General features: G+C 37.0%; 1 protein-coding gene across 1 annotated transcript in view; it reads left to right on the top strand.

The window, feature by feature from the left end:
• LOC306861254 (neuron navigator 3-like) overlaps positions 1-24,389 on the top strand; it is a 155,303-nt gene that overhangs the window by 51,930 nt on the left and 78,984 nt on the right. The window contains exons 4-6 of the mRNA XM_079403433.1: positions 7,580-7,652; positions 12,805-12,988; positions 21,673-21,741. Of these exons, the coding sequence (XP_079259559.1) occupies positions 7,580-7,652; positions 12,805-12,988; positions 21,673-21,741 (326 nt within the window). The remainder of the gene's footprint in view (positions 1-7,579; positions 7,653-12,804; positions 12,989-21,672; positions 21,742-24,389) is intronic.

The raw sequence follows: 24,389 nt of genomic DNA, 5'->3' as shown, positions 1-24,389 counted from the left end.
CTATGATTGTTCTTTGACCTCTGCTGTGGGAGGATCTGTTTTTGGATTGACCTCTTCCACCTCTTTACTTTTGACAGGGAATCGTTCTGGTAATTGTCTGGATTTCAATCCTCTTAGAAATTACCTTGAGGTTGGTGGGTTCTGATGTCTTTTTCCTTCCTCAGACATGTTTGACACACTTTCAAAATCTAATTTCCGTATCCTGTTGTAATCATGTCTTCAAAGACATTTTTACACTCAGACGAATGAAGGAAATGTTCCTTCATTATATCGTTGACAAACATATTTGACAGACATTTTAATAGAGCTCCAAATATCCGGTCTCCCAGAGTGAAAATCAGAACGTCTAAGCCTCTGATTATATCTCACTTGAATACTTTTCTACTGTTTCATTCAAATTCTGCTCTGCAACAATATGAAGCTTAATAATACCACACAGAGAAAACTATAGAAGTGAGCCTGTGAAATCCCAGAGCAACTCTGATTCTTTTAAGAAATCTACAAAGATCAAACTGTAAAACTGACAGTGACGAGGATATGGAAAGGACAGCAAAGGCTCTTGGTTTCAGATGGTAATATGGAAGAGCTAGATGTGTGACGTGACTAAGAGAGCAAATCTGTCACCCAAAACATTACTCAAAGATCCACAAGCCTCATTTATGAGATGATGGCCTTTAAAGGAAAGTATACATTTACTCATTCCAAACCTGTATGACCATCTTTCTTACATGGGACACAAAAAGGAGACAAATTTAAGACTGTGATTCTTTGAGTCAAATCTTTTTAACGATTTAGTTCACAAAAGACTTTTGTTACGAATCAGACTGATCCAGTTCTCGAGTTTAAGCCACCAACTCACACAAAGCAACATTGTGGACTTGGAATATAGTGCACATTGACCACTTTTATGATATTTTGTGGTGCTTTTGGGTCATTTTTGAAGTTTCACAGAAGAAAATAATACCGGTATGGAACAACATAAGTGCTTTCTTAAAAATTGCAGGCATTTTACCTTGTCCTAAATGGTGGATCTGCAATATGGAATCTTGGCATTCTCAGATGTTTTGAGAAAGCAGACACTTCAAAGCACATGTTGCAGGCAGGCCGTCCGCTGGTGCTGTACCTCCACCAGTCTTGTGCAGGGCAGCGGCTACAGCCTGATCCATTTAGTTGCTAATTAGACAGAGGAGGCCACAGGAATTTAATGGCTGTCGTCATTGGCTGGCAGCATAATGGCTCAGCTATGGTTGTATGTCTCAATGCCCACTGGGCACATAGAATGGCATGCTAAAGTTGGCACTGAGGTGGCTATAACAAAGAGACCTGCCAAGCATTACTATAACACTATTAGTGCAGAAATTATTTTCTGTGGTCTTATTTGTTGCATCTGTGAATTAACACCATTAATAAAAATTATTATTAATTTAGCACAGAAGTGAAAGAGAAAGTGCAAATGTTTTATTTTTACTTGGATTGTACTTTTAATTATAATAATGACTTATGGCAATTCAGTAGCACACTTTATAGTAAGTAAGTAAATAAAATAAATAAATAACTGTGTGATTAAATTACATAGGAGTGAGTGGGCCTCCTTTTTACTTTTCCAGTTTTTTTCAGTTTTGCAAAATGTATGTATGCATGTTTTTATGCATGTATTTTCAAAATGTATTTAATATTTCCAAAAACAAAAACTAAAAAGATTAAATGGAGGGTGAAACAACTTTTTAGCTAAAAACACATTGGTTTTAAAAAGCACAAGTTAGTTTGGATGATAGATTTCCCCTAAATTGTGACTATATAATCTTGCAATTCTGAGAAATTAGAAAGTCAGAATTGTATGATATAAATGGTTAATTCTGACTTTTTTCTCAGAATTGTGTGATATAAGATCAGAATTGCGAGATATAAACTCACAAATGCGACCTATAAAGTCCATTTCTGAGGGGAAAAAATACTGATATTTTACTTAATATTAATATTTAATAACTCATAATTGCTTTGCAGATCTCGCAAATGCTTACAATTCAGTTTTTTTCTCAGAATTCCGTGATATAAAGTCAGAGTTGCAAGATATGAACTCGTAATTTTTTGTTTATCTTGCAATTCTAACTTTTGTTTTCTCAGAATTGACCGTTCTCAAAACCCGCCCACCCTTAGTTACTCTTGCCATGACCGACAAACAATGCCACTCTCACTACACATCATGTTGTCATGCAGTGAAAAATACATCGCAGAGCAAAGAGGAAAACTGACAACACACCGACAGAGGCGACAGAGCAGGTTACTTCTGATATGAAACAAGGTCTCAGGAGTCATTTTTAAAGAAATTCAAACAATAAATACCATTTTGTGGCTCTTTAATGTGTCGTGACAGATCACTGTATTGCCTTAGTTCAAACATGTGAACCGATGTCTTTTCAGATTTACTTAAAGCACGAAATTAACATGAATAAACATCAGAAAGTGTTTTATTTCAACCGCAGAACACACCATTTTTCAAGTTTAAGTCCACCGAAGTTATCTGCTCTCCTGTCTGATTTGTGGTTAAGGTTAGAAGGGATACAGCTGCAGCTACTGGGCATGTGCATATTTTCCAAGCCAACAATATAACGTGAAACCTATAAAAATGTTTTTTTTTTTTAAAAGTACATAGCGCCATAGTTTCATCACTTTAGAGTGTCGCTGTGACCATCTTTTTGCAGTAAAGGACCTGTCACAGCTTAACGAGAGGGAAGATGACATGAAGCGTCGCGGTTCACCTGCGTTGAAAACAGATGAGTGCATATGTGCATATAAAGCTCCCATTCGGGACAAAGTTCATGGGATTGTGTCCACAGAATGATAAGAGCACACGTTTTAACATTATTTTATTATTTAACACTCAGTATTTTAACTTAAGCGCTGCAAGCCATGCATACAGCACCGGACATGACAGATTGTCTGGTATGCAAAACAAGTACTTTAAACAAATACCTTAGCTTATTGCCGTTACCATGGCAGCCAACAACAGCACAGCTTAACCCTCCGCACATTTTTATATTTAGTTATATTGAATATTGAGTCAATCTTTTTTTACCCCGTTTTAGCATGTATTTCTATGGAGACAGGCCGTAGCTGTCGGGCAAGATGGCGGATAGCAGTGGCGGCGCATAATTTCTGCGCTCTGATTGGTCAGATTGCCTGTCAATCAAGCTCTTTGCGAACAGTCAATTGTGAGTTAATATCTTGCAATTCTGACTTTATAACTCACAATTGTGAGTTTATTTCACATAATTCTTAGAAAAAAGGTCAGAATTGCAATTTATATCTCACAATTCTGACTTTATATCTCGCAATTCTGACTTTATAACTCCCAATTGTCAGTTTATTTCTCAATTCTGAGAAAAAAGTCAGAATTGCGAGATGTGAACTTGAAATTGCCAAAAAACAAGAAGTCAAAATTGTGAGATAAAGTCGCTTTTATATATATAAAAAAAATGATTCAGTGATGGAAACAGGATTCAATAGAAGACAGTTTTGAAGACAGTTTTGAACTATTAAAACATTTTTATAGAGAACTTTTTTTTTTTGGTCATTTAAAAAATGTGACTCAAAATTGGAAAGTTATAGTATATAGATATAACCCTTGTAAAACTTCCCTATGGCACAGACTTTGTTATTGCTATGTTCTTATGGACAGCTCATCAAAATCATGTGCATGTGGTCACTACAATCAGAGGAAATGAAAGGGCTTTTCACACTGCGCTTAACCCCTGGTTGTCGTCGTTCTAAACACCGCTTTTAACTCCTGGGTAAAGAAAGGTTTCACACCTGTAATTTGAAAGCGGTGTTAGCACTGCTTTTTACCTGGGGTTATGAAACCCTGCTCCGGAGCAAGGTTAGCAAGTTTTTTCAGTGTGAAATGGAGCGGTGTTTGCTTGTTGCTGCTGGATGCTTGGCAACAGAGAGCCAATCAGAAATTGAGCAGCGAGGCTCATGTCACGTCAGTAACAGGAAATGCACGTCATGTAAACATCAGCCGGTGAGAGAAAAGAAAGAAATGTCAAAAGATGGAAAGTGTGTGAACTGGAGTAATGAGGGGACTGTATTATTCACTTAAAAGAAATATTCACATACTTGTTTTGTCTTTGTTTTCTTGCCTTTGTGTGTCTCATGAGGCTTTTTTTTTTTTTATAACTGGCAAGATGCAGAAAAAGCCGTGTAAACAGGTTACCTGCTGTTTGTTCAATCAGTGACGATGACACCGCAAATATGCAAATACAAACGTTAACCCAGGGTTTAGGAATGTACAGTGTGAAACGTCTGTTAATGAATACCCAGGATTAACAGTTAACCCCAGGTATAGTATGAGCAGTGTGAAACGTGATTACAGATAACCCAGGATTCCGTTTAAATGACCCAGGGTTAACAATTTCAAGTGTGAAAAGCCCTGAAATGAGCAAAACGACTGCAGCAGTTTCTCTGTAAAACCAAAAGTGCTGGAGAAAACACAGCGTTTATCTGTTCTCTTGGCTCTGAGTGGTCTTTAAGTGAAAACCATATCATTGAGGCTTGAGACCATTTGTATTTCATGGTAGTGTTGGAGTTGCAACACTTTCCAAAGCCAGCGCTCACCCTACGGTTATCCGATACGCTTGGAGCCGGTCCCTGTGCAACTAGCTGGGCCCCTCAGCATCTGGATCCACACAGCCGGACCCGAGTACAAACATTTACTCTGCATTAAAGCCTTGCTCTGATAAGTATGTTGTATAGATTAAACTCGATCAGATTCATGATGTTTGCCGCTCGCAGCGACAGTAAACTTAAACGGCTCGTTGTTGTCATTTCAAGTAAGCGACATAAGCCGACTCATATTAATTTTCCATCCTTTTTGCATTCATGTCAGCCCTGAAAACTGCTCGCTTATAAATTTCTCAATATTATTTTGTGAAAATATACCTCATCAAAACATTCTCCTCCCTAATTTCGTTTAATGACATATCTGGTGCTGGAAAATGTCAGTTTATGTCGGAAAAACAGATGATCTGACTTTCCCGGAGAGTTGTTAAAATCCCACATGGTTTGAAAAACTGCTCGGCAAGCGTCCGTTCGGCATCTAAAGCTGCTGAGAGCTCTGCTCGCCATTAGCGTATAGAATCACGGTTTATGTTTGTGTACATCGCTGTAGGCCGAGAGACAGACTAAAAATAAACAGGACGATGGGTTGATGGGACCGCTTTTAAAACGTGGATGGAATTTCCATCCTTACTTAGGGGATTATATCCGTAACGGACACCAAACTTGATGATCTCCTCGCTTTTAGAACGTAAACCCCATTCGTACGTCTGTTCGCACACGTCTGTCAATCAAGAATGTCCGCTCGTACTTTTAGTGTCGGCAACAAATGTTCAATCCGTCGCTGAGACATTACCAGATATCATATATCGTAAACACTCCAGAAAAGCGTTAAATGATGCGGTTGAAATGCCAGGCCAGCATTTAGCGTTCGACCGCATTAGTACATTTGATTTTCGTTGAGAATGTCTGAATCAGTTTTTGGTCGGGACATGCTGTCGGGTACCCATGTGCGGCGGGTGCTGTCGTCTTAATGAGACTGCAATGAAAAACAGCCCATCTCTGGTGCGCCACACATGTTCTGCACCATGTTGCCATTAAAAGAGGTTTATGAGAGAAGATAATCAAACGTTTAAAGTGCATTAGGCTCTTTGCGTGTGCGGCTGTGTGTGGGATGTGTGTCATATGAAAAACTTGCCGTTGGGACAGATGTAAAAAGAAACAAGATGCTGTCGATACGGATCGCATTAACAATTGCTCATTCATTCGGCGGCCTGTGTGTTTTTGCGAGTGTGTGTGGGAGTTAATACTGATCTGTGTGGATCTTTCTGGCTCAATGCTGGACACTGTGAGGCACTGAGGTCAGAGGATACTGGATGGATGGAGTTGTGTGGAAGACTGTAAATCACTGCTGCACTAGGACAGCTGTGAGAATGACCTTAAATTGAGTCCAGTCATCCCTCACATCAGCACTGCAGCAAATTTTTTTTTTTTTTTTTTTTTATAAATAATGGCAATTAGTGGTGCCTGTATGAACTCTGGATATACACTCCATTATTTGAGTCTTCATAGAAATTTTAGCCTTGGTAAAATAAAATAAAATACATATCTAAAGGGCATATTTTGATATAATTACCAGCTGATAAAAAAATAAATAATAATAATAATAAAATGAATAATGAATTGAGTTCTCTGATGCTTTATACAGTAAGAAGCCTTGTAATAATATCAGTTATTTTGAATGAATGCACTGTATGAATATGTTTATTCATGTTCTGTTTTCTCTGCATGCTGGAATGTAATATGCTTAATGAAACACACATTAGGAGTCAACAAGCTAGCATTATTTTTACAGCCTGACAAGATTCATTAATTAATGTTAATGAGCAGAAAAAAATACACTAATGGTTATCTAATAATATTACATTAAACATGAAATTCAGTATTATTGTACGGTGTGTGTATATTAGATATGAATATAACACCTTATTTTAAGGACCAGTTCTTTCTATTAACTAAATTTAATTATTGTGCATATTACTAGCATATTGGCTGTTTATAAAGCACATATTAATGCATTAATCTGCATGACCATATTTTAGATTGCTTAATCCTACCCCATACCTAAACTTAACTACTACCTTACTACTATTTTAGCAAATTATTTTAGTTAATAGTGAGAATTGGTCCCCAAACGAAAGTGTGATCTGAATATTATCTATTAATATTTCACAATCATCTAAAAGGATAGCTGGGGCTTTACGACACTCTTTGAGACAGTATTAAAACAGTGGAAATTGTTGCTAGAGGGACATTTTCCTTGTGAGACTGTGTATTATGGACAGTATTAATAACTGCACAGTAGCAATCCTTCAGGGCCTCATACTGTATGAGCTGAGTCAACTGTCTTCAGTTCTATCACACAGCACAATGCATTCCACATAGTACTGCGTTTGTCGCATAATAATATAGTGCGGTCTGGCCCATTGACCAGCCCTGACCTTACTGTACGACTTCTCCAGCATTCTGCCCTACACTAATGCAAAAAATGTGAGCCATGCGTATCACACGGCCAAAATCCTTTTGTGTGCCCATGAGTGCAGGCGCCAGGATATTACCACACTTTCAGTCAAGTGCTGTATTATTACAGCGCCTCAATTGGGCCACAGCGTCACGCCTGGTCTGTCTGTCAGCGTTTGTATAGGTGTGATGCACTGCCGCCTCAGTGTCACACTCTGGTCCGACCTCCGACCCACAAAGGTTAGCCAAGGGTCATGACACTGTCTGACGCCTGACAATAGAGCCTTTGTGGGCATAAGACCATGGACGTGTCCTCACACAACGTCGACATGAGCACGTCAGCCACCAGTTGAGCTGTCAAACTCTGAATTCTGACAGGAACGTGTGTGAGCTTCAATAGCCACTTCTCTGATATCACTGCCCGCTCACACTCACCATCCTCACTGACAAAACCATGCGCTGGTAAGTTAGCTGTGTGGCTGATCTCTTTGTTTTTGTCTTTCAGATTGAGAATGTGGAGGCTTGTCTGAATTTCTTAGGGGCCAGAGGAGTCAGCGTTCAAGGGCTCTCTGCTGAAGGTAAGACCCTTCTGTCCGCTTAAAACTTCATAACAACGGCTTAATGCCTTCATGTACACAAATAGGCCTGCTATTCTTATCATTAGTGCTGTTTGCATCGGTATTATTACAGTTTATAATTAGAATTAATGGCCTTTGAACAGTTTTTGACGCATTAAAGGGTTAGGAACATTAATAGTACATCAAATTGTGTGGTTAGTTTACATTTTTTATTAATAATATGAACAGATTTTGCATTCCAAATTATAAAATGGGTAAAACTTCCATAGATTTGCATAGAAGGAGGGACTTAAGACATATCTAGGGACCAGAATATTATAGAAAAAAAAATATAGAAACCAAGGGCCACATGATTCTTTAAAATGAAATAATATGTAACACTTTAGTTTTGGGACCAATTCTCACTATTAACTAGTTGGTTGTTAGCATGAATATTACTACCATATTGGCTGTTTATTAATACTTATAAAGTACACATTCATGCATTATTCTGCATGACCATATTTTAGATCCCTTAATCCTACCCAATACCTAAACTTAATAACTACCTTACTAACTATTAATAAGCAGCAAGTTAGGAGTTTATTGAGTTAAGAGTTAGTTAATCATTAGAATTGTTCCCCAAACTAATAATAAATTAATTAGAAAAATATACCAGGAAATATATTTGGAAAATTTCCCTCCTAAATAACTGTTACTTTACTGGAACACTTTACAAGAATGTTAAATTTGTTAACATTGTCTACTATACATTAGTTAACATTAACTAAAAATGAAAAATGCTTTTATAAAGCTTATATAGCTTATTTAATGTTTATTCAACATTTACTAATGCCTTATTAAAATCAAAAGTTGTATCTGTTAATTTATTATTTAATAGACATGAGCTAATATGAACAGTGAACAATGAACAGTTGTATTTTTATTATTAACAAAGATTAATCCTGTAACAAATGTATTGCTCGCTATTAATTAAAGTTATTTAATGCAGCAACTACAGTAAACTACTAGTGGGACCTTATTGTAAAGTGTTACCATTATTTGTATTGAAAATATAATAATAGAATAAAAATAAATAATAAAATCTAATAAAATAAAATAATAATAAAAATCTAAAAATGTTATAGGAGCATGTTTTTAATAAATAGTGTTTAATTAATTTAATGTATTAACACTTCTAGTTTCTGTTAATAAAACTTAAAAAAAACAAAAACAAGCAGCATTGTCATAATTATAGCAGAAATACCTGAGGAAATATTTGAACAACCACACATTAACATCTCAGAACAAGGTGGAATAATCATTATTTTATCATTTCCATTTAATTCCATACATGCACTGTTAAGTATCACATAATTATAGCTGCATGAGTGGTGTGTATTTGAGTCCATAGAGACCTGTTGATTGATTTGAATCTGATCATTTTTTAAACGTTTTAGGTTTCTTAGAACTGCTGCATCGACAAACCGCAAAGATCCTTGATTTTCTTTTTTAGCATAAGTAGGAGCTTAAGTGTACTAAATTCAGTGTGGAATGATATCATTAACCTAAAGCAGCTTGGATACTGTATTCACTGTCCCGCTAAATTCAGCACCATGAGTGCACAGGGTCCATAAATATACAGTGTATTGGGTTTCTCAAGGCTTTTATCACACACACTTTCCCTTCCACAGGGCTGTGTTTGTGTGTTTGTTGAGCATCTTTCCTAAAGCTGTGAGTAGCTGTCTTAATTAAATTAGCTGAGGTTTCAGAGTTAGGGTTTTGAAGGCTTGCATACGCTTGTGTTTAGTTTTTTATGAGGCATGCCGGCTCGAGACCTTTATAAAAGAAGTTGGTTTTTGTGTTTGATGTGCCTGAGTGTGTAGGAGTTTTCCAAGGAAAATAAAAGTAATAATGTCTAAACCACAGACAGTATGTCACATATATAGAATTTTCTCTTTACTCTTGAATTTATTTACTTTTGAACTTTAGAACAGATTAAACCTCACTCCTCCTGAAGTTTCCTGAATTTATTAAATAAAATATGCTATAAATGAATTACTCTGTCCATGAAAAGATTACAGTTTGTTTTGCAAGCTTAAATATATAAATTACAAATAAAAAGTCAGATAATTATAAGTTTATTATTATTATTATTATTAAAGAATATTTTTGTTACTGTAATCTGAATTCAGTCACTTTCAGATATTTTATTAGTACTTTTATTAGCACTATGCCATTCTTTGTCTGATAGAATGTTTAATGCATTTCAAAACAAATCACATTTCCAAATTGCATTGGTTTCATAGAATGTCATTGTATATTTACAGTTTTTCTGTTTCTATTTCTACCAAGGAATTTTTAAGAAACACCTGAGACAAAGTTGATACTTAAATGAAACCTAACCTCGTGCGCTATGAAAGCATATCATCTGTGCAATTTTCCTCTGGGAAAGTTTGCTCTTGACCCCTGCTGAGTGTTATCCTAGCCTTCTTTCCCCAATAATGATAGGTGCAAACTCTCAATATCCCTTTTCCTGCTGCAGTGGCCATGACTCCCTGTTCACAGTGTGTAGGGTATCAGAACGCACAGCAGGACTCCGGTTTTAAGTGCAGGGCACACCGTGACCTCTGCACAGAGTGAGCTTTGATCTCATTGGCTGTGAGGATCCGGGGAAAAGGTGCCATTTGTTATAGAGCAGGTCAGTCTTAAAGACTTCTCCCAGGGTCAGAGGGGACACCTTCACTGGTGACCTGACCATGAAACCCACCTTGACAAGAAACTCACACGGGTATGAAGACACGCCGTGCTAACTGAAGAGGCACTTCCGCTGAGCTGTTTAATCCTTTCGCTCAAAAAAAAAAAAAAAAGAATCCTCACAAGTCAAAGGAGATCAAGGATGTCCTTCTGAGGTATTCAAATTGAAAGACATTCATTAATATGTAAAATACAGGAAGCCTGTTTTCATAGAAATCACTTTTCCTAATCTTTGCTGTGTTAAAGGGATAGTTCACTCAAAAAAGGAAATTCTACTCATTGCAAATCTGTGTGACTCGCTAAAAATTCAGTTTTTCTATCACGGGAATAAATTACAATTTAAAATATATTAAACAGTTATTTTAAGTTGTAGTTATATTTCACAATATTATTGATTTTACTTTTGATCAAATAAACCCTTGGTGAGCATAAGTGACTTTCAAAACCATAACAAAAAAAGTCTTAGTGACCCCAAACTTTTGAATGATGTTGTATACACATCCAATCCATTTCTGTAAATCTAAACAAAGTCTTAAGTGTTTACTGAATATTTTGGCCAGGGAATGCTTGAACGCAACTGTATATGGAGGAAGTGGTCAAGGGCTCATCACCGTAAATAGACAATGTATTCACACTTCTCTGTCCTCACTTCTCTTAATGAGCCTGTCTAAACAGATACACCTTTGACCTTGTGCAGCTAGTGACAGCAAGACCTAATGACTCTACATTTAAACTTCTGTTAAAAGTGTGTTCATTTGCTGACAGCTTTTACTTCAAGTTTCCAATTTAAGTCCTAGCTCACCGGTGTTAGTTTGCAAAACGTGTGGGATGATCTATTAGCTAGAGTATTTACAGGTTTATGCAAGTGCAAGAATTTTACTTACTAGAAGAGGATTTCGTAGGAAAATATTCATTACTGTTTCTGGTTGTGACTGGTGATCTATCTATCGATAGAACGGCAAAAATTCATCATTCTTTATCATTATTTCCATTTTTTTATTATTATTAAGTTCAATGTTGAAAACCGTTGTTCTACTTAATATTTTGGGGGAAACCATGACACTTTTTTTCAAGATTATTTTATGAATAAAATTGTAACTAAACTGTAACAAAACTGTAACTAAACAAAACTGTAAGTGCACTTTCATGAAAAAATACAAAGATTCTGAAAGATTCCTTCATTGATGTAGATTCCATAATCATTTATTATGATTTTACGGTAGTACTACTACTAGTAACTATTATTTTCTATAATGGCATACAGTGGTGTTTGTGGAAATCATACAGAGTTGTAATAGCTTCAACATAGCCTTTGCCCAAATCCAAATGCACTCCATATGCTGTTGAACAGAGCAATTGTGAAGAAAAAGACTTATTCCCTCCATTAATGCAAAAATACAAAATATATTTACAAATTAGCCTGCCAGAATAAACAGTTTAACACATTATTGAGCCTTGCATTTTCCATATTGATCTGTAGTGTAACGACACCAAATAGTGCCAAATTTCTGTTGCCTGACCCATAAAATATGTTCAGCTGGAACATGCCATCTGAATGCTTTATTATGTAGAACACAAATTACAGCTCTAAACGATCCCAAATTGAACCAGGGGGGAAATTAATAACCCCAAACATTGCTGACAGGCAGAACAAACAGGCGAGCTGTCAGAACGAAGCCGGATTCTTCTGTTTAGCGCTGCCTCAGCACCACCATCCTTCAGTCGCTTTCAGCGCTAGCCATTAGCAGTGTGTGAGTATGAATGAAGGCCATTTCATAAACGGGCACAAGAGTGTAAAGCGTTCCTGGCAGGCGGAGCACTTTGCCTTCATCTTCAATCCTTTATCTCTGTGATCAGGGCAACGCCGTGCTGGCACTTATTCAAACTCACAACTTCAATTTCGGAAGGAAGTTTGAAAAGCATTCCTTATAAGACACCTCACAGCGCTCATTTGCATCGGCTCTGAATCAGGATAATAGCATTTGGGCTTCTAAACTCCATCCGCCACTTCAAAGCTTTGCTTATTGAATCAGCATCTCCTTGTAAAAGGTCTCAATTAAAAGTCAATAATTTCAGTGAATGTTTTTAAATATTAACATCTAATTTATGACGCAAAAGATTCCAGACAGTCAAATGACCGTGCTAAACTTGGATTCTCCAGACAGTTGCATATTGTCATACTGTATATCACTTCCTCATTCAGAGCAGAACTCTTTTGCTCCATATTTTCAGCTTATTGTAAACAAAACTTCAACTTCCCTATGATGAGGTTAACTACCATGTGACACAACGGCGGTTTCTTCTGACTTGATTTTGTTCTAAGAACATGCTGTATTTAAGGTTTAGCGCATCAGTGTAATGCAGGATTTAAGCTCTTCCTGTGGTACTTTCTAAATCTGGTGTGTTTGATCTTCAGAGGTGTGTAATGGGAATCTGAAGAGCATCCTGGGTCTGTTTTTCATCCTATCCCGCTACAAGCAGCAACAGCAGCACCAGCAGCAGTACCTGCAGTCGTTAGTGGAGCTTCAGCAGCACGTTACACATCAGACCACAGAGGCGGTGCCAGCGAGCCAACACAAAACACAAGACATGCAGTCCAGGTAGGACACGTCTTATGATATTTATTGCTGTTGCTCCTCCATTTGACTTATGCATCTTTAATCATGAAATAAATGGCTACAGACAGACAGACAGACAGACAGACAGACAGACAGACAGACAGACAGACAGACAGACAGACAGATAGACAGATAGATAGATAGATAGATAGATAGATAGATAGATAGATAGATAGATAGATAGATAGATAGATAGATAGATAGATAGATAGATAGACTTTTTTGTTCACATTATTATTATTGATGTAATAGTAAATTAATAATATAATATAATATAAAATAAACTATAGGCAGCTGGTCTAAATCTTTTTAGTAAACATAAATAGGTTAAGTATATTTATGGTGGATTTATATATTTTACTGATAACACTTTAGAATAGGGAACACTTATTCCTAATTTGGAATAGGAATAAACTCCTAATTTGCAGTTTATTAATAGTTAGTAAGGTAGTTGTTAAGTTTAAGTGTTGGATAGGATTAGGTCATGTAGAATAAGGCATTAATATGTGCTTAATTACAACTAATAAATGGCTAATATTCTAGTAATATGCATGCTAATATGCAACTAGTTTAGAGACCCTAAAATAAAGTGTTACCATTTTACTTTTGCTATTGTATATTCCAAGTGTTTATTGACATGAACAACATATTTGTCTTTACATGTCATATACATATACATATACATATTAGGGCTGTCAAATTGATTAATCACGATTATTCACATTCAAAATAAAAGTTTGTTTGCATATTTATATGTTTGTATAAATATACACACCTGCATATAAACCTGACAAAAGCCCAAAAACACGTGCATATTGACAAGTACACAACATATCTATCATTAACATATGAATATATACATTGTTCAGCATATATACACATATATTTGAACTGTATTGTTAGTAAATATCGAAAGTAAGACAGAATAAAATATGTATGTGTGTTTATGAATTTGGGACAAACTTCCTTTTGGGGATGTCTGAATGTAATAACGGTATCAAATTAAAGTACTTATTTTCGTATTTTTTAAATTGTGAAAATAATACAGATCGTTTTCTGTTAGAATGTGGGTTAGGGTTAGTTTACAGTCTTTATAAATGTTTGTATATAAAAACAATATATATTCTATACAGTTTGTGTGTGTGCGTGTGTGCGTGTGTGTGTGCGTGCGTGTGTTGGTAAAAAAGGAAGGCCATGACTGTGATGTAAATAGATGAGTAATCTTAGCACCAACTATGAAGAGGAGATGCCACACATGAGTGGCATTACACAGCCTGGCTCACGTTACCTGACCCAGAATGCATTTGTGTGTGTGTGTGTGTGTGTGGGACAGGCAGAAAAACACGAGTGTGCATTTTGTAGTGCTGAGTTCTCTATCCTGTCAGCATTCACAAGTGCAAAGAGAAGAGAGAGAGGAAGAGAGTGAGAGAAAGACAACAGCTGCCCCTCATTCTTGTCCAGGGCCCATGGGAGCTCTCTCAACTCACATCCAGCAGTGACAGGTGTTCAGAGGGCCTTGGACTACCGGCCTAACACACACACACACACACAACTTAAGCATTCCACACACACCAAATGACATCAGCGAGCAGAACTGGGCCAGGAGGGCTGTAGATTGGCCGCACTCCTGGAGGATGTTGTAAACTCAGTCTCCTCAGATAACTATATCAGTTCTCTGTCCAGCTCCAGACAGTCGGGTAAAAAGGAAGCTATTGTGTAGCATTTAGGAAGTGTTTCTTCAAACGTTTACTGGCTAGGGGTTACAGGTGTTAAAATGGGTGGCTGTCTGATTATCTTTGTGTGAGTGTGTGTGTTGTACCGTTACAGAGGTCTGGGAGATTCATCAACTCTGGTCTTTGGCCAACAGTACAGAAACACTTAAACAGACTCTTGGGATTTCTTAAAGCATTTTAGCCTACTGGCAAAAGTGTACTGCATACTCAGTGAATAAACTCATTATGTTTAATGCCCTTGTGATGCTTTTGTTTTCACCAAAAAAGAATTAATAGTTAAAATGGTCTTCCTTACGCTGTCCTGAGTAAGCATCATACTTCATATTGCTGGTGCTAAATAATTTTACTGTACTGAAATTTAATTCAAAAGCCAGTGAGTGTATATATTTCATGTTTAAATACAGTACATAAGGATTTTGGACCAAGTAAATTTCACTGTGGACAGAGCTATTCAGGACTGTCTTTGTTCCCATTTCTTCTCATTTGAGGGAAGCTTTTTAATTTAATTTAATCTAATGTACTGCATTGTTCAAAGTTTTGGGGCCGGTAAGAGTTTTTAATGTTTTTGAATAAATTTTCATTCTTACAAGGCATTTATTTGATGAAAAATACAGTAAAAACAGCAATATTGTGGAATATTATTTTTCCATTCTTCCAGTCACATGATCCTTCAGAAATCATTCTAATATGCTGATGGTGAAATCTTTTGCAACAATGTGGATGTCTTTGCTATCAATTTTGATCAATTTGATGTATCTAGCGTTGTAGCAAGAGCAAAGAGCAAATCATAGCTCCTAGCTGTGACATAAAAGAAAGGCTATTGGCTACCTACCAAAAAAGACAAGCCCTATAATATGCCCCACCCCAATTTTTATAAGAAATGCATTGGCACAGGTAGAAAAAATGCACCCAGACTGCTGCGATTAGTGAAAAAAAAAAAGATTAAATAACTTTTAGCACTTGTTGCTAGTTAGAACAAGGTAAAAGAAGCTGTTGCTTTTTTTTTTTAGATCTAAATACCATAATACAGCACTGTCTGAGATCCCTGGGAATGAGCTTTTTATAACACACACTGGCTGGTTTTACCCATAGGCACTGTTCCCATTGACAGGTTTAGAGATCCAGGCTTTCTATAGCCAACACCTGCTGGAGTGACAGTCAGAGAGAGAGAAAGAGAGAGAGGGATAGCTGGACACTGCGGTGCCTTTAGGTCTGGGGAAGATATGGGGGGTGAAGTGTCATCCCTCCCTCTCAGCGCACCATGTCCCGAGGTGAACAGCTCGACTCGGTGGTCTCATGCTCACGATTGCCTGCCCCCAGCTCACGGGACAGGAAGAGCCGACTGTCCTATGGGAAAAAGTCTGGCGACAATAGGTACAGTAGTACTGACCATGTTACATATAAGGAACTTTGATGGGAAGCTATATGGTTGTTGCTCGTTTTTTAGTAGGTTTTAATCATTTATGGCACAAGTTTTTTGTCTGTGCTCTGTGGTGTATTGAGGCTATTGTGTCCCTCCAGATTTGATCATTATTCTGGGTCCACAGTGTGACAGTTTATATTTAGGTGTTTAGTTCCTTTTTTGGAAGTTGTCAGTTCTGCTTTGAAAATGAGATGTTTCTCTCTCGGGAGGTAAGTTTAAACTCATTTTATGGGTTTTTGAGCTTCTCTCAGTTTTAAAACTTTTCTGGAGTGTGGTCATTCTTTGCTTCCTGTCTTTTACTGTTGGAAATCATATAGTATTATTACATTATAACTTCTGAAGTACTGCTAAAGAAGAGATTTTTACTTTAAAGGTAAGATTGTCAAACATGTGTGTATATATATATATATATATATATACATAGAGAGAGAGAGAGTAGTACAGTAGTAATACTAAATATTATATTACATTATATATAATATGCAGTACATATATACATACAAGGAATAAATTCTTGAAATATATTTGATTTAGTTAACAGATAAACAAGGGGGAAAAACAATGCGACACGTAACATAGCCTATATATGCTGAGTTTCAGTTCATTTTTGTGACGGGCTTAATTTATTCACAGGAACTCAAATGGTTTTGTTTTCATTGTGAGTGTACTCAAATAAAAGCAGACCTTAAACAGTGATGCATTATTAAGACGATAACTGTTTAAAGTTGATTCTGCTGGTAACGTTATACGGAAACAGTTGAAGTGATCGCGTCACACACACACACACACATCAGTTCCAGCATTGCTAAAGTTGGTACTTTATCAAAATAAAATACAAACATCAGCACGCCCACCTCTGTGTCACCGCTGAAATGCGACTGAAATACAAAGCCTATAATTTACATAAATAATATTTTAGCATTCAGATACGTTACATCGCAAATATTATGTAATACTTGGATTTGTGCCGAATGAGAGAGGAAGGATACACGAGCACAAAGCTCCATTTCGCAAACAGTTGAGTGCACAAGCCTTTAAAGTACACTCCTTTGTCAGTCTATGTGAGAGACGTGTTCAGAATGAGCACACGGTCACTGTATAGTGGGGCTTTGTTTTCAAGCGCGCAACTCACAGCAAACAGTGTTGCATTGCTGCGGGCGCCCCCTTCTGGATTGGGGGTGAATTTCCTTTATTCGTTGTAAGGCCTCATGCACCGAACCGAGATGCCCGTACCGTGACGGTTCGGTACGAATACATGTACCGTGCCACGCCTAATATATATATATATATATATATATATATATATATATATATATATATATATATATTAGTGCTGTCAAAGTTAACGCGTTAATGCAAATTCAATTTAACAGCACTAATTTTATTAACACGCGATTGACGCAGCGCACATTTTGTGTTTGACCCGTGGCTAAGCCCATAGTTAGAAAAATGGAGATGCACACTGTTGCCAGCTTAGCAACTTTTTTCCTCCCTCTTCAAAAAAGCGCCTAGGGACAAATATTTAGGGTTTATAATATACATGAACAAGTTCTTTGAAAAACATCTATGACCTTTGAAACATGTCTTCATGCTTGTAATGATGGCGCTGAGGCAGAGTTAGAATCCATTCGCAGAAGTTTATTAAAAGGGGTTTCAACAAACAGAAACGTGAAGTCAGGTAAGAGGTCTATACCAGTATCACAGTTGAGTCCGTTGATACACACAGGGGCAATCCAGAAGGCGGAAATCAGTAGGCAGACAAAGAGTTCGTACACAAACATCAGTCCAAACGAGCAAACAAGGCAGAGGGGCAAATCCAGGAAATCAGAGTCAAGGTCAACAGGCAGAGTTATACACAGCAAGGCAATGAGAAAGACAATGGTAAACGCTTGGTAAGGCAGGTAAACTGGCAATACTTCGCAGTTTGACATGTGCTCAGTCTCTGGCTTATAAAGTAACAAACAGGAAGTGGCAGTAGAGGAAGCAGAGGGAGTGGCAAGCAGTCAGTACTCTGGTGAGAGCTCCCTCTTCTGGTTTGGTGTTACAATGCTCTATGTTGACTGGTTTCAATAATAATAAACATATTTGCATAAAGCATCCATATTTGTCCATGCCCATGTTGATTAGAGTATTAAAATACTTGAAAAGTATTAATTTAAGGTACATTTAGAACAAATAAAAATGTGCGATTAATCACATGCTAACTCATGACAATCATGCAATTAATTGCAATTAAATATTGTAATCGATTGACAGCCCTAATATATATATAATCTTGAGATTTATTGTTTTCTTTTTATTGTTAGAAACTGTAGTGAGTGGGTTTGCAATACTCACTAAACCTTATTGTTTAGATTCATTTAAACATTTTCAGAATAGTGAGTTGTTCTGTGTGTGATTTCTCACTGTAAAGGGTGTCTAGATATCCCATGGCAACAAATTTTTTCTTGAGATTGTTAGACTCACCACTGTCATGCTGCTAGGCTGAACGCTTTTAGGAGTGAGGGGAAAAGAAAGTAAGTTGTAGAGTAAAGTTTTTTTTTTTTTTTATCCATCCATTCTGTCCCAGCTGAGTTCCTCTTTGAGCTGGAGGAGAAACGATGGGCCTCATTAATCATGTGGACATGATCACATTCTCAGGAGAGAGAGTGAAAGACAGTGTTAGTGTCTCACTGGCGCTGTCTTTGGTTACAATGCTTGTTAACCTGCTGTCTTGCCTCCCTGTTTCACTGTCTTCCTCTCGTTCTCTCAGTCTGGTGAAGTCTTTGTTGCTCCGCAGGGTTTCGCTTGAGGGAGTCTGTAATTTTAAGGCAGCTCCTTGTCACGCACTCGCCGTAGAAACTTGTTAAAGTGAAGCGTTCATGGTGGTCTTAATGATCTCCTTCTGAGGATACACACCAACCTTCTCACTCACTTTGGGCAACTTTTGGAAGAATCTTATTAAAATTTGAAAAATAAATCAAATTTGTCACTCTGTATAACCGACTTTTGGAATTCAGAAGGATGCCTAACTAGATGTGACATTACACAATCACAACCAATCAGAAAATGTTTTGTATTTAATAGTGTGGAACAGGTTTTTGGATCAAAGAGATCACTGTGGTTGGGGTTGTCTAGCATGGAACACCAAAGAAACTTAAATCAAATGACTGAACACTTGTTGCATCATGGTTTCCAGTTGTTTCATGATCTTTAGCTATTTCAAGGTGGTGTAGATGGTTGATCAGCTTGATTGCCACTTGTTAGACCTGGTTTAGACCTTGTAAACCATCTTAGTCAGGCTGATTAGAGGTGATCACTTTGGACTACAGTAGCAACAAATCATACTGCTGACCTTCAGCTAAAATGAGCTGTTGTTTTCCAACATGGCAGATGGGAATACCACCTAGATGTTGTTTAGATGGAGGTTTTTTCACTGTAACTTGATTCATTACGAACTGGACATCCCCTCTTTTTTATTCTCTCTCATCCTTTGACTGTAATCAACTTCCATCCTTTCACAGACACATTCATTACTTCACGCAGCACTCACAAACCTACTATATGCCAAAGCTTGTCAAGGCACATTTACATCTTAGACACAGCATATCCAAACATAGACAAACACAAGCGCACACCCAGAACGAACAAAGCCAGTGTCAATCAGCTGTCAGTGGCTGGAGAGAAAGAGATTTGAGACCTGTATAGCCAACTGTTCTGAGTTTTGTTCTTTTTTGTTCTGAGCCTAGGGTGTTTGTGCTTTGTTTAATGTGTGTGTGTGTTGGAAGTACAAGTCCTACTGGCAGGGCCTCCATCCATCATATATTCGATCTGACAAAATGCACTCATTCATTCCAGCCTCAGGCAGAGTGTCGTCTCTGCCCTTACAGAGATCAACTCAGAAATGTCTAGTACTTTCACCTAAACAGCCATAAAACACATTTGCATTAAGTTTATTACAGTAATGCATCAAGTCTTACAGGAAAACGAATCCAGCATCTGGCTTTACATGAACTCAGTTACATCTATGGTACTAATGACCAAATATCTTAACCAAAACACATACAATATACTGTATTTACTTTTCACTCACTCTGAATTTAAGGAACATGGATAAGACTTATTTTGATGTCAGCAAATCTAATGCCTTATACATTAAAGTATGTATTTTCACCGTAATTGTAGGCATACTACATGTGCTACTTATATATTCATGGTTACACCTTTAAAACACAGTGCATGTATTTCATGATATAAACTATGTAAGTTATAATATATTTTTCGGGTTGCACTTTATTTTACAGTACATGTACTTACAGTGTACCTACCTTCTGGTAATATAAGGTAACTATATGGGGTAGGGTTAGGTTTAGAGGTAGGTTCAGGGTTAGTACCTAGTTATTACCTAGTAATTGTAATAACTATGGTAATTACATGAGGAACTGGACTGTAAAATAAAGTGGGTTTTTTTGGTTCTAGTATTTCATTGGATGAACCACTTTTGAAGCCATTAAAGCTGATATACTGTACTCTGTCCTATAACCAAACTTAATTTTATATTGAATTCTATATTAATGCACTAGCAATTTTCATTATGTATACACTACCATTCAGGATTTTGTTTACACAACCATATCATAGATTGATTGATTGATCGATTGATTGATTGATTGATTGATTGATTGATTGATTGATTGATTGATTGATTGATTGATTGATTGATTGATTGAAAAGTCTCTTATGCTCACCGAGGATGCAATTATTTGACAAAATACAGTAAAAGCAGGAATGTTACAAGTTAAAATAACTGTTTTATATTTTAAAACAGGATTCTTTGATGAATAGAAGGTTTTGAACAGTGTATAATTATGTATTTTTTTACACAAACAAGAAAGAGTATAAACAGTGGCCACAGTATATACAAGTTTCAAGTTAAATATTTCTGGAAGAGGTGTGTGTGTGTGTGTGTGTGTGTGTGTGTGTGTGTGTGTGTGTGTGTGTGCGTATCTGTGAGAGAGAGTGTGTGTGTGAATGTGGTTTTTTTTATTTTGTGACTGGAACTACAGGAATATCATCTCTGCCGTGTGGGATTTCTTTCTTTGAGTGATATGTTGTTGTGGAGGTCAATCTAAACCGATCAGTGATTCACCACTATTGAATAAAGCCCTCACTGCATTCACACACACATACTCGAAGGTACAGGTATATGGAGATTGGGATTTGGCTTTGATCTTGTTCAGATTTACAACGTACAACATCCACTAGAACAGGGCGGTTGGAGGAAATGCACATACTTGTGGTTTGAGACGAGTGACATGTCATGTGAATCTGAGTAGGCGCATACAGAGGCCATGCTGTTTGTGTTTGCACGTGTGCGCCCAGCCCTCGCTAAGTGCCGCCCTTATTGCATTAGAGAGAAAGATGCCACAGTTTGAAAAAAATTCAATCCAATCATTAACCTCATTCCTCTCTCTCCCTCCCTATTTTTCTCTCCCATTTCTCTCTCATTCTCTCCCACTACCTCTTTACAGTCTCACCGCACGATATACAAGTCCACCAGGTCACAGTGGAATAGCAGCCCCTCAGAAGAAAAACACAAGGTAGAGTCTTCAACTGTATCTGCCTGCTCTCACTCTGTTCTGACACCTGAAACTCTTCGCAGACTTTCAGGCTAGAGACCGGGAAAGCCGATCTACTGATGTTCAAAGCTGTAGCAACAGATCTGGGTGATGGAAATGGTGTATGAGAGAAATGCTTGCTGATGGTGTCCGTTCTTCAACTGTAGTCTGGCTTTTTCACATTTCAGAAACCTTTCTGGAGCTTTTCTGAAGGTTTTGAGCTGAATAACGTGGTTGATTCAAGATGAACGGATATAGAAAGTGCCGGATAAACCCTAGATCTTGAATGCAGTTTATTTCTAACTGAAGTTTTTTTGCCATTTTGAAGGTCCAGCAGCAGTTGTTTGGCCTTGAAAGCATTTACTTCATCTCAGAGCTGGTGGGAAGCTTTGTGCTGGCGAAGCATTTTGAGCAGCCCCTGGCCAAACTATGTGAGATATGTGATGGGCACTATGTGTGATATAGTGCTTACTCCACTGACAGCCTGATGGGTAGGGTTCGACTGTCGGCATTATTTGCTCAAAGACAGCATGTGTCTGCAGGGAGAGGAACAGGTATGAAGACGTTGCAGTTTTAATTGAAGTATCTGGGATCTTCTCTCAAAGCACTGTTATACAAATGTTAGACACTCATTCGGTCCTGAATCAGCTTTTTCATGATAGACTTTGGTCTCATCTTAAGTTCAGATGTGCTTTATACTTTATTGCAGAAGTTTAGATGCAGCATGAGGATGCAAAGAGCCGTTCACACCTAATGTTATCAGTGGGCTGCACAAATGGGCATAGCTTTTTTTTTTTTTTTTAAATCAGATCAGAAATCAGATTTATTGGTGGTTGCAAGTGAGCGCCTGGTTAGAAGCACTAGAAAATAGATCAATCTTATCAAATATCTCTAAAGAGAAAACTTTACAAACTGATGAATCATTCAAGGCATTTTTAGGATTTTTTCTACCTGATGATATCACTATACACTACCATTCAAAAGTTGGGATCAATTAAGAAATTAATACTTTTCATCAGCTAGGAGGCATTAAACTGATTGAAACGGAGAGTGAAGACATTTGTAATGTTACAAAAGTTTTCTATTTCAAATAAATGCTGATCTTTTTATTTATCAACGAATCTTAAAACAGTTTCCACAAAAAAAGATGCAACAAAACTGTTTTCAACATTGATAATAAGGAATGTTTCTTGTGCACCAAATCAGCATATTAGAATGATATCTGAAGTATCATGTGACATGAGGACTGGAGTAATGGCTGTTTGTGTGTGTGTGCCCTGTTCACACAAATAATGATAATTTTAAAGATAACGGTTATTAGCATCCACACCAGCGAACAATATCGTCTGTTTATTCTAAGCGCACGCTCATCTGCCGCTTTAAATTCTCAAGCTTGTTATAGCAGGATTGATTCCTGAAGTGAAGTGATTCCAACAATATCGTTTCTCTGTGCCTTTATCGTTATAGCTGTGGTGTGGACTTTGCTATTCTTTAATATTGAGAATGATTTTTAGAACTGTATCTTTATCATTATCTTAATAGTCCTTGGTGTGAACAGGTCTTTAGAGAGTTCTTTCAAAAACATTAATACATCTCACCGCCCAGTTGTCCAAAAATATCCCCAAATCTCATCTGCTGTGGGTTCACAAATGAAAGATTGCCAATTAATGAATTTCAGACACATTTTAATTATAGTTAATTAATATTTGATATGTTCTAGTGATAGGCTGGCGGGTTCTATTCAATTTTATTGTTCATGAATAAATCAGTTTTTTTGAGTACATATTAAAATTAGTATTCATTTTATTTCAGCATAATTATGTATTTATTTGTCATTAAATTGAATTGACATTTGATATGAGGCTTCAGAGGTGACTAATACACACATACATTTACACAAACGAAAATACACACTCCTGTTTGTTTCTTCAGAGAGATGCATATGAAACTCTGTCTGAGTTGTGCTATTGTGCTGAATTGATCAATTGGCTTGGTCGGGATGTTCAAAAAGAGCAATGCTTTGAAAGTGTTATGTATTTTTAAGGCAAATCAACCTATAAATATCATACTTGTCTCTGAATATAAGTATGGATAGAATAAAGTCTTTTAGCTCAGAAAAATTACACACCGCAGCTTTAATTCAGGTCTATTTTAGCAACATTCTCTGTCTTCGGATGCCTGGTAAGCACTAAATGTATCCTCTACAGGCATATTTGTGTTTGTGAATGTAAACATGATACATATTTATGCAAATCGTAGTCTAAGGAACATTTCAAGACCAAATTAGAAAGCCAAATGTCTTATAAATGCTGATGTCAGATGTTGCCTGCGTCTTTGAACCAGGCCAAACTGAATCTGCTCACTTTTGATGTGTTTCTCTTTAAATTCAGGGGGAAAATCTGCAGAATTGTGCAGATTTTTACATGATAAAATGTGTTACGTGCAGCTGAGAGTAACGGTCTTACTGATAGATAAAAACATGATGAAATTAGGCTGAATATTTAATAAACAAACACACATAGCCCAGTGGGAATCTGCAGTGCTCTCTACAGACACAAATTCTGAAACTAAAACGTCTAAAACTCTTCCATTCAGAACCTTTCTTTAATTCAGACACTGAAGTCTGTCCC

This window comes from Barbus barbus, assembly GCF_936440315.1.
Source record: "Barbus barbus genome assembly, chromosome: 42".
NCBI classification, from domain to species: domain Eukaryota; kingdom Metazoa; phylum Chordata; class Actinopteri; order Cypriniformes; family Cyprinidae; genus Barbus; species Barbus barbus.
Note: the sequence above shows the minus strand (reverse complement) of the source record. Positions and strands in the feature narration are given on the sequence as shown.